This window comes from Tasmannia lanceolata, unplaced genomic scaffold, assembly GCF_043159265.1.
Source record: "Tasmannia lanceolata isolate RefF3 unplaced genomic scaffold, GAP_Taslan_0.1 ptg000011l, whole genome shotgun sequence".
Taxonomy (NCBI): domain Eukaryota; kingdom Viridiplantae; phylum Streptophyta; class Magnoliopsida; order Canellales; family Winteraceae; genus Tasmannia; species Tasmannia lanceolata.
The window spans coordinates 17,409,592-17,421,785 of record NW_027518688.1 but is presented as its reverse complement, the minus strand read 5'-3'; the positions used below and the strand labels follow the sequence as shown (position 1 = coordinate 17,421,785).

Below are 12,194 nucleotides of genomic sequence, written 5' to 3'. Positions count from 1 at the left end.
TCATTCATATTCACTATCTATTCACTATCTAGTCTATTCTATCACTGTAACCATTTTCTAGCAGTACATAATGCAATTTTTATTTTATTTTTAGCTCCTCTTGAACATGAGAAATATTTCTTTTCTGAAAAGTGAATGAAGACAAAATCTGTTGAAAAAATGTGGCTGCTGTCAGATGCAACAGATATATACTGATAGAGTATACCATTATTATACTTGCAATTTTGGTTTATGCATTTCAGAGTTTTGGTTTTGGCGAGGATGGAATAAAAGCATGTCAATCATTTCAATCTGGGTGGAAATTTTAATCCATGGTCCCCTACAACCATGGTTTAAAATTTCGGACCGAAATTTCGGATTTCGGCGGAGACCGACACCGAAATTGACCAAAACCGAAACGGTCATTTATTTCGGTAATTTCGGCCGAAATTTAATATTAAATAAAATATTCATTTCGTGTTTTGTCCAAATTTTGACCGAAATTTGAATATTTCGTGTTTTGTCCAAATTTTCGGTCGAAATTTTAAACCTTGTCTACAACCACGTCACCAAAACTAAATACTTTCTTCCTAAAGAAGTATTCAAGGCCTTTCCAACTATCACTTCATTTCTAAGTCACAGGAGAGGGGAAAACGAGAAATTTCCAGGGGAAAAGATGTTTAGAAAATTCATAAACAACAAATACCCACAAAAATAACACAGAATTTGAACACACTCTTGTGTCAATGATTAGATGGTTCACATACCAAATGTGGATATGCAAAACGTTAGGTTAATACCACTTTTTTCAATGATAGGTTAGATTAATCCCATCAGAACTATAATAAACAAAATTAAAAGGCCATTTTAGGATGTAAGGGTTGCAATATTCAAGTCAGCATTTCAAAATACGGATGCAGAGCAGAACACAGCTGAAGAAAATCCTTGTCAAGTGCTCGATTGACGCAGCTGAGTATTTGGTTGGGCTGTCTTAATTCAGGAGAGTCAAAGGAGTTTTTATCGACTTTGTAGGGCAAAATGCGGAACGTGGTGTCAAAATGTGGAACACGGCCGAGGTAAAAGGGAGTCAGCTCGAGTGAGTCCGAGAAAATGCGGGGGAGTATTAAAACTATGATTGGGGTCATTGATGTCTGAGCCCAGCTAAATCACCCAAGAATAACTAGACAAATGAGAGCTTTTTGTTCAATGAAGCACAATTTTATGGCATATGAGATGGTTACGAAAAGAATGCGGACAAAGAGAATATGAGCTCATAATCAATGTGTTGTGCTGAAGGATAGTGTGGAAAAGAGTCGACATTTTTCATAAATAAATGCTTTTATTTGTGTAGTTTTCAGGAAGTCTAGACGCATATAAAGATGAAGTTCACATCGATACCTCAACACATTTATAAATTGCCAAATTCGATCATCTATATTTCTTGATAAAGATAAAAGAAAAAAATTTCAGCCCAAATTGAAAAAGAACAAATCCAGACAAATGCATGGCTGCGAAAGGAGATAATTGTTTACACTTCAGAACAGAGGAATACTTAATACAGAAAATTATGCAATTATTTCAGTTTCCATCGTTCAATGTGTTTTCTAAATTCAGGAATATGCAGATTGTCTGTTCAAAAGCTAAAGGTTAAAAGTTATACACCACATTATGCTCAAGGGAAGGTGCAACATAATGGGAGACCAATATTGGCTGAACAACATAGGAACGGTTTAACAAAATACACACAAAAAATACAAAGTGAAGATTTAATATGGAATAAATAAGTGGTGACTCCGATGAGGACATTGTATGTGCAATCCATTTTTTCTCTTCAGTATTCATGCATTCGATACGAGAATGAAAGGCAAACAAGTAAGCAACAGACATCTCTCGATTGTAGAGCTCAACAGATTCTTATTAAACCTGTGGGAAGGCACCGGGATGTTAAATATACAAACAAACCAACAAAATGTGAATAGACGTAAAAGTTTACCTGTAAATAGAAACTAGAATGGGCAATGTAGAATGCTGAGCAAAACAGGGAAAATTCGATCCATTTACTAAAAAAATGATTAGTGATTGAAAAGACCACCCTTTGATGTACAAACTACAAACCACAAGATCCACACCCATTCATTTGCCTAGTGAACTAAATGAAGAAACAAACAGATCCATCAAGGTTCCTGGTTTACATAATATCCAGAGTAGAATAGAACCAACAAAAACAATTATAAGGGGAAAATGATGTCACCGAGGATTAGCTCATAAAAAGGAAAATTAACAGGTTCTCCCATGCGAATAAAAAATATACCAACATCTTCCAAAACTGAGCTACTAAACAATTTATTGAAAGACGGTGCACCCTCGATCCATCTCACTCTAATAGTTCATCACCCCTCTGTTGCTGCCAGAGCTCCTGAAGAAGAGACAGAATAATAATCAAAATTATTAAACTCTCAAAAGACCAATGGACAAACAATTATCAAAAAAGGTCCAAGATCAAGAAAAAACTATAAAACTCTCAAAAGATCTATGGACAAAACAATTATCAAAATTGAAGATCCATGATCAAGAAAATGCATAAATGATAAAAATGTAAATGGATTTTTATCCCGAGAAGCATTGACAGAACAACAATTAAAGTTTCAAGAGAATTGCGATCAAGACACAATTCAGTATTGTAAAGTAACACCAACAAAGATACATTACATGTAGTAAGGTGTTTTTGGGAGTCTGACATTCAAGGATGGAGCCATGTTCACACAATCCTATTTACACATGGGATGATAATGGCTCCACTTTGCTCTAGCTTAAATGAAAAGGGTGTAATTTCCACCTTAAGCACGTGTGAAACCAGGTCACTTGCAGTCAACGTTTACAGCTAAACAGCTCTAGCTTCAAATAACATCATCGGTGAATTTCGGGCATCCCAAACAGGCTCTAAATTTGTAGAAATGTCTTTTTTCCTCTTAATCAATGCAAAAAAGGCCCTTCACCAAGAATCGTCACAAATACTATAAATGGAAAGAGACCAGATGAATGAAGAAATGGAACAATTGTAAAGAACTATGATTTGTGGACAGGGACACAAGTGTCGCACGTCAACACAGACACAGAGTATCGGACATGGCAAACCCCTGAAATTTAGAAATGGGGACATAGCTAAAATAGAAAGTATATATAATCACGACTTGTGGACACGGATTTGTGTGTAAAGTTTCGACATGGATACTAGGTGTCTGAAATGATGACCCCTAAAAATCTAGAAATGGTAACATGGCAATACAAGTACATAGATATAAAATTAGAGGAAAGTGTTTCTGAGCTTATCTGAGCTCGAGCTCAAAACTCATGTGGGCCCACATTTTTGGAGTGATCCAAAGCATTCATTTGAAAGGCCCTTACATGGATAGGGTGCCTACAAAAAATCAGGTCCATGTGATCATCCTAACCCTTCCATTTGTGGAGGGAAAAAATGGGCAGATCTGTGGAGAAATAATATCTGTCCATTTTTCCCTCCACTTTTGGATGGGTTAGGATGATCCTATTAACCTGATTTTTGGTACATACCCTATCCATGTAAGGGCCTTTCAAATGAATGCTTTGGATCACTCCAAAAATGTGAGCCCAAATGAGCTTTTGACGCTCGAGCTCAAATAAGCTATTTTAGCTCGAGCTCATAAACACTTTACTCATAAAATTATTGATTACTATCATAATTTGAAATAATATAAATACGGTATTCATTTAATAAACAAATAAATCTTAGGATTAATCGACTATAATCTAAAATAAACATAAGATAACCAAATAACAACGCATTCATCAATTTAAAATAGTTCTCCTCTGTCTCCTATTCACAGTGAGAAAATGAGACCAATAGGAAACAAATATAATATTGGGATAAGAGTTTGTTTAGGGTTTAGATTTAGGGGGTTATAAAAGTAAATATTAGCAAAGAAAAATTAATAATAGAAGAAGTAAATATAATATTGGATAAGAGTTTGGTTAGGGTGTTAGATTTAGGGGGTTATAACAGTAAATATTAGCAAAGAAAAATTAATAATGGAAGAAGTAAACATAATATTCAATAATAAAACAAAATGTCACTTTTGAAATGGTACAAAAACGTGTCGACATGCCCACATTAAGTCCGACACTTTTAGCAGTACATTTAAAAGGGTCAAAAGGAGTGTGGACACGTGTAGACACGCATGTCATGTCGGACATGACTCGTGTGTCATCAATAAATTCAAAGTGTCAGCTAAATCATAGGTAAAGAAACAAAAAAAAAGGAAGAAGAGTAAAAAAGCTGTTCACTTCAGAAAAAGCCTTCGTCCTTACTGTGAAACAACACAAGTATCCAAATTACTATGAACTCCAGCTCAAGAAATTATAGTAGTACAATTGGGGATCGAACCAAATAATTGTATCATTCTCTCTTCGATTTGACCTAAAATCAATCTGGAATGACCAGCAGAATTGCAGGGGCAAAAGTATCGCAACAGAATTGTGTAGGATCGATCGTAATCATATGATTCTAAGAATTGAATTATATAGACTTGAGCAGTATCCTAAGATTTTGCTGAAAGGCAGAAATAAACATGGAGTCTTTGTGCTTTTGGGAGTTTCTTTTTTTTTTTATCAATTTCTATTTAAAGCTTCTTCTTTTTTTTGAATGGTCCATTTAAAGCTTATATATGAGCATTATAACCCTATTGTTGACATCCTCGCTCCTTTCGCTTGATTGTGCGCGAGCGAGAGAGAGAGAGAGAGAGAGAGAGAGAGAGAGAGAGAGAGAGAGAGAGAGAGAGAGAGAGAGAGAGAGAGAGAGAGAGAGAGAGAGAGAGAGATTCACTTTTGAAGGTTTTAGGAAAAAATACCACTTGGAAACTGCAGTTTTTCTGCAACCGTTTGTCAGAGTCCAAAACCATTTGTTCGTGTAGCTTCATAGCCTCATAGGGTTAAGATGAAGCATGAATAATTTGATTTCCTAATTTCCTTATCCTAATGAATGCTTATGCACTTTGTTTTTGCACACCATGGTTCTGGTGAATGGATGATTGGTAGATAGTAAGACACAGAAAGAACTCTTTTTTTTAATAGTGAAATTCATTAAAAAGACCGAGATGGTCAAAGATTGCAAAGGAGAAAAAAAATACAAATCAAGAGAATACAACATCAAGGAGGAAGAAAATCAAATTTCTCTAGCGACTCCAAACCAACCCCCCTCCTAGCTTGAGAATCCGCCTCTTCATTAGCCGACCTTCTAACATGACTGAAAGCCACATGATTATCTCTGATGATATCAAAAATCTCATTAAAACAGTCCGCAAATCTCCACGGAAAAAGAAGACCTTATTAGTAGTAGGGATTTGCTAGCGTCCATCACTGGAGGCATTTCGCAGTTGGCCTTTTGCATCTGACAGCAGCCACACCAGCTCACTTTTCAGCAGATTTTGTCTTCATTTATGATGTGGCTGCTGTCAGATGCAACAGGCCATCTGCGAAATGCCTTCTGCGATGGTCGCTAGTGATTCCCTTAGTAGTATGATACTATGATATGATGATAATTTTGAATCATATATCATGAATCATATATGTATCGTATGATTATGATGTAAAATGTGAAATGGTCATTGATCAATTTCCTCCAGAATTTTATCCAAGTTTTCATAATTTCTATGAAATGATTGGAAGGTAGACTTTGAAATGCTTTATTTTTCATAATCTTTCGTATATTTCCATTCTTTGTATTGCTTTCATTTTCTTTATTTTCTACTATTTTAATATTTTCTAAGTAATTTCATCATATTCTTATGATTGATGACCCTATATTCTTATGATTCGTGATTCTACCTACAATTTAATTGGATCCACCAGAACGATTGGTTATGATTTTCAATGCAAGCAACCATGGGAACAACTACAGCCAATTCATGATAAAGAAATACAATAACTTTCAAGCTAAAGAAACATGAGCAAAAAGCATTAAACTGAAAAATCATTCTCCAAAAAAATTATAAACTATAGTGCTGAGTTGACTACTGCCACCATTCTACGACTAAAAAGTAGGCCCAACAGAAATTCAAAGAAGAAAATAGGAAGAAACTTGCATTAAGTCTACCACTAAAAAATAGAACCAACAGGAACTCAGAGTAGAAAAGAAGATGAAATTAGGATAAAGTCTCACTTTTTTTCTTACTCATCCTAGTGGGCACCACATTCCCATTCCCACAAGCCACGGCCTTCTTCGATCCCGAATCCAAACTCTCCATACATGGAACACCCTCAATTTCACAAGCCCCAAATCCTTGGCCATTCAATCCACTACCTTCCCCACCCTTATCGTCCACCCCAGAGCGCAGGCAATAAACCTGGTCATCACAACTCAAATCACATGGATTCAACACAAACGATGCCGACAAGTTCTGATTACCCGAATTTAAAATCCCATCTCCCCGCTTCCCAAACTTCTGATAAGGAAAAGACCCAATCTCTCCCTCAATCCTCCCCCTAATATCAACAAGCAAACACTTCAACCTAGCTATCTCCGCTTCGAGCGCAGATTGACCCTGCAATCTCTTCATCAATTGCTGATTAATAGCCCTCAATCTCACAACCTCATCCTCTAAAGAGGCGGTACGAGCCTTCTTTTTCTCGCGGTACTTGCGAACCGCTTCGCGATTTCCTAAAGGGCGTTTTTTCGAGGTTTTTTCTAGGGAATCAGATGTGCCATCAGTGGCATGTTTCTCATCATCAGAAGGTGAAAGGATCTTGGTGTGTTGGGTGTGGACATGGTGGCAAATGTGGGTGTGGGACGAATCGGGGCCAGGTGGATTGCAGGTATGAGTGTGGGTACATTGGGTGTCCTTAATAACATCATCATGAAAATCGAAAAAACTGTCCCATGAACAGTTAGTTGGGAGCTGATCATCCATGTCTAGGCATGAAAACACCTCTTGGTTTAAGGAATCGAGTTCTCCATCGTCCATGATGAAATCAGGAATCATCAAAAGGAAAGAACTGGCGAAATTCTAGATAGAGAGTGAGAAATTTTGGATTTTGATCATGACCCAGATGGGAATTTGATACTTTTAAGAGAAATTGAAGAGGAAAACAGAGGAAGGAGTTGGATTTCTTGGTGGGTTCTCGATATAGACTGAGAAATACAGGATTTTGATCATGACCCAGATGGAAATTTGATACATTTAGGAGAAATTCGACACAGGATTTTCTACTTAATATATAGACAAAGAGAATCAAAAGCCTAGAAAAATCTACTGAAATACTAACAAATATGGAATTGGACCATCTAGACCCTAGAAAAATTCTTCTATAAAACCACAATATAAACCCTAGAAATATTATTATATTGACCGAGAAAGGCAGAAGTTAGAATGACCCACATGAGTATTTTCTGTCCGAATCTAGGAATAATGAAGGGGGGTGGATTTGGAAATGGGTTTAATGTAAATGGAAAAAACGTTAAGAGGGGAGAGATTTCAGAGGAATAAAAAACCTTATAAACCCTAGGGAAGATTTGTCCCTACGAAAATGGAAAAGGATGCGATTTTCTAGCTTTGGCTGATAGCCATCGGATTTGCAAACTTGGAAATCAGCCCAATCTCTACCATACATGTGGCACGTTTAATGGGGACAATTATAGGCCTAATGAGCAGCAAGAACCCAAAAATTGCAGGAATTAGTATCTGGGATTTGGGTCCGGATTCACATGCTACTCGGATCCAACGTAAACCTTTCAATTGGATCGGATTTGGATTTGGGCTAGTCATTTTTGTGTGATTGAGTCCGGCCCATTGGTACCATAACTAGGATCATTCCTTCTTGAGATTATTGGGCCTAATGTGGGCTAGACATGGTTCAAGAATTGTTCTAATGTTGAGATATCAAACATCCAATTGATCGACTTTGACCCGTGATCAACGGTCAATATTATCTCGTTTGAAAGCAACGAAATAGATGGCTAGGATCATTCCATCATGTGATCTCATGTTGATGTCCATACACAATGGGCCCACTTATGCGTTGTATTGTGCAGGGGTGCAACTCGGGTCGGGTTGTGTCGGGTTGAGGCCAACCCTAACCCAACCAAAGATAGCATTCCCTCAACCCTAACCCAACCCAACCCGAGCCTCAGGTTGAGGATGGTCAACCCTAACCCAACCCGCGTCCAAGTCGGGTCGGGCTGAGTCGGGTTGGGTTCAGGTTCATCTAGGGCCAAACAGAAAAATACAAGAAAAAAATAATAATCCTAAGAAAATCATGATAAAATTAGAGAACGGACGTCGGGTAGGGTTGCCAAAGCCTCAACTCTAACCCAACCCGAAATAAAATCAAGTTGGCTTTTCCCAACCCCAACCCACCCCAACTGGAGCCAAAATCAGGTTGAGCCCGACCCAAGTTGCACCCCTAGTATTGTGTACAATGACAAATGAGTTGTATGTCCACCACTCACCCTTCTCCTTTCCGGGGCTTGACTCATCAATAGAGAGATTCATTGAACACGGGTAATTCGGGCCCAGAATTTACCTTGTATTGGGCTGGGTTAAACTTTAGCCCGGTTATTTTTTGACAAAAGGGAAGGCTATTCAGGGCCCACTAACAGACTATATTTGACCTTTTGGGAGCTGAATTTTATCCAGGATGGGCCTACTAGCATTGGAATAATAGTTATTGAAGGGTACTACTAATACATTAGGAAGTCAAGGTAACTATTAGAGGACTTTAATTCATTGAGTATGGACCACTGCTCATTTTCTTAATGGGCCGCCCATTTTATAGTCAACTTGATGAACTTTGTTTGGTCCAAGTGGTTTTATTATGGTCCGATGTGACCCCGGGTTGAATCAATGGTCCAGATTTTACACACGTATCATGTATACAATGAAAAGTCCATGACACCTTTTAGAAAAGGCTGGTGATAAATTCGCCTTCTATTTTAACCATGGTGGTGACCTTTCTTTTGAGAACATCTTTCCATACTTCTGAGACCATTGGGAGGGGTAGCCCTAGTAATAAAAGGGTGAAATTTATCATTCCCTTTAGAAAATTATTCTAACAATCAATCTTGGTCCCACTTGTGTTGGTATCTGATCCGTTGGTTATTGGTACAGCCAGGAATCGATGGTCCCACTTGTGTTGGTATCTTATCAGTTGGTTATTGGTACGGCCAGGAATCGATAGTGAGCCCGTATGAGGGATGATCATAAAGATATATTCTCCGTTTGGTTGCCGGTTTTTTTTTTTTTTTTTCCTGGGATTTATGTGGGAGAATATTTAGTGGTCACATCAGCTTTTAGGGTTTTGCCAGAAGAAGATCCTAACCATCTGATCATTTATGAATCATTGTTACGTGCCTAATTAATGGGAGCCACTTGCGGTAGAATAAATGAATTAAGTATCTTAGAAAATAAGATCATATTTGGTAAGATCTGATATATTTAGTAGTTAGGATAGAATAGGATACTAATTTAGATTAGGGTAGTCTTTAATTAGTTATTTCTGTTCTTATAATAAGATCTTTCTAGATATCTTTGAGTGTTTTATATAAGCACATATTATTGTTAATGGAAAGGAATGAAAAAATATATCTTAGAAATTGTGTCTTTTTGCACAAAGGAGGATTGATCCTTCCCTCGAAGTGGATCAAGAGGTTGATCTTCCCTCTAAGAAGATCAAATGCATTGCGAACCGATTTAGGTTCGTAACAAGTGGTATCAGAGTAGTCAATCCTGTGGCATGGTTGTGTCTTCAGATTCAATGTACGAAGATTTTCAGAAGATCAAAGTTCTTGTTTTGGAATTGATTGAAGTACATCGACGGTTTGCAGAAGACTTGAACAAAATTAGCGCGGCGTTCGGGAAGTCCTGCACGATGAAAAAGAAACTACAAAACAGAAAAAGATGACAAAAGAATAAGAGAGAAAAAAATCAGCTAGAAGCAAAGGCAAAAAGCCACAATAGAAAATTCACTGCCGAAGAGTCTACCGTTCCTCCCAAACTGTCCAACGCCATCGAAAAAATTATCACACGCAACTATCCGTGCGTCAACATCCAAATCATTCCTACAACGAAGGAGCTTTGATGAGCGCCGTGATGAGATTAGTTTGAAATGGAGTTGTCTCAACGATTGTTGACGACAAACCGCAAGACAAAGAGAAAAATAAAAGGAGGAAGATGGAAAAAGAGACTTTCGGAAAATGTGTAAGATGTGATTTTTTACCCATTGGTCTGTAATCTCCAACCTTGAGGGCAAGGTTGATTTCAAGAGCGGTGGAATGTTACGTGCCTAATTAATGGGAGCCACTTGCGGTAGAATAAATTAATTAGGTATCTTAGATAATAAGATCCAGATCTAATATATTTAGTAGTTAGGATAGAATAGGATACTAATTTAGATTAGGGTAGTCTTTAATTAGTTATTCCTATTCTTAGAACAAGATCTTTCTAGATCTTTCTGTTTATCTTTGAGTGCTTTATATAAGCACATGTTATTGTTAATGGAAAGGAATGAAGAAAATATCTTAAAAATTGTGTCTTTTTGCAAAAAGGATGATTGATCCAGGATCTCAAGAGGCGTGTAACTGTTCTATTGCAGGGGCGATGAATGAGTCATCCCAAGCCCATCCTTAGGGGACTTGCTCAGTCCAAGTAGCGCTCCCCTCCTTCGTATAGTAGATTTGTCTGGTCTTTTAGAGACCTCTAGATGTTAGGTCCCCTCATTGCAAGGGCAATGAGAGAGTTATCTGAGGCCCCATTAGGAGACGCACTCGGTCTCATTAAGGTGATTCTCCTTTGGAGACATGCCTCGTCATTTTAGAATTTATCTCTGCTCCGTTTGGATGCCAGAAATTTTTTGGTTCTTGGGACTTTTGTGGAATTTCTGCAGGAAACCCACGTTTGGTTGCTGGTTAAATAGTGGGCCCAAAAAAATCCCACGAACTAAAATAACCCTGCACAAAACCCAAAGCTGGAAAAAAATATATCCAAGGAACCAAAATAATCCCGCACGAAATCCGAGGAACCAAAATAACCAAAAGAAGAACTTTTTTCTTCCCAACAGTTCAAGCAACCAAACAAAGCATAGGATTTTTATTTTACCGGGATTTTTTTTCCCACCATAGTCCGGTCAACCAAACATGGGATTTTTATTTTACCGGGATACTTCCAGGAAGTTTTTTTTCCCACCAATCTTCCAGGAAGTTTTTTGTTCCACAAAAGTCCCAAGAACCAAAAAAAATTTGGCATCCAAACAGAGCATAGGGAGCCCTTTTTTTTTAGTTTTATAGAAAATTAACCCATAGGAGACATACACTGTCTCATTAGAGTTTAGTTGTACCCTTAAGGAGACAAGCTCTGTCTCACTAGAAAGTCGTACCTTCTTAAGGAGATAGGATTTGTCTCGTTAGTGAGTTTCTCTTTTAGGAGGCTTATCCAGCCTCATGTTAAAGTCTCCCCTTTCTTTCGAAGCAAGTCTTTGACTCGTTTGTCTTTTTAGTGGTATTATCAGAGATTCCTTGGCTCGCTCACCCTTTAGGGGATGTTATTTAGAGAGTTTTTGACTCATTTGATATTATTAGAGAGTCTCTGACTCATTTGTCAGTTTAGTGATATTATTAGAGAGTATTTGACTCATTTGGTCTTTATTAGAGAGTCTTTGACTCATTCATCTTTAGGTGGTATTATTAAAGTCCTTAACTCATTCGTCCTTTTGGTAGCGTTAATAGATAGTCTTTGACTTGTTTGTTCATCTCCTTAGTGTTTTTAGTTAGGAGTTTCTCCTTAGTGTTGTCGTCGCTTTTCTTCTTTAAAGACTAGCGCGGTCTCATTAGAGCTTTGCCTTTTGGGATCTTAGATCTTTTCTTTGTACTTGATAATTAGTTTACCAGGTTTAGGGGTTTCCCCTGTTAGCCCTAGGGTTTGGCCCTAGGGTGTTGCTTTGTGTCTTCCCTTAGGTCTTTGACCAAAAGGTTGAAAACAGTTAAAAATCCAGAAAACCTCAAAAGCATTTGAAAACCTTTAAAATTCAAAAAAATTTGAAATATCTGAAAATGTTAAAGTTTTTAGTGGTAGTTAAGAGAGTTCATTTCGAACTACGTTGGCTTGATCATCTTCCATGAGGTACGTAGTACAGCCTGGGATCCATATCCCAAGTCGAGCCAAATTTTGTAACTAAATCATTTAAATTCTTTT

General features: G+C 37.6%; 1 protein-coding gene across 1 annotated transcript; it reads right to left on the bottom strand.

Annotated features, from left to right (window-relative positions):
* Positions 1-2,080: 2,080 nt before the first annotated feature.
* Positions 2,081-7,488, bottom strand: BZIP19 (Basic-leucine zipper (bZIP) transcription factor family protein). Its single transcript, XM_077390519.1, has 2 exons — positions 6,173-7,488; positions 2,081-2,395 (listed from the first exon to the last, which is right to left on the bottom strand). The coding sequence occupies exons 1-2, from the start codon at positions 6,990-6,992 to the stop codon at positions 2,370-2,372; spliced, it is 846 nt and encodes a 281-aa protein (XP_077246634.1). The 5' UTR covers positions 6,993-7,488; the 3' UTR covers positions 2,081-2,369.
* Between the last annotated feature and the right edge of the window lie 4,706 nt (positions 7,489-12,194).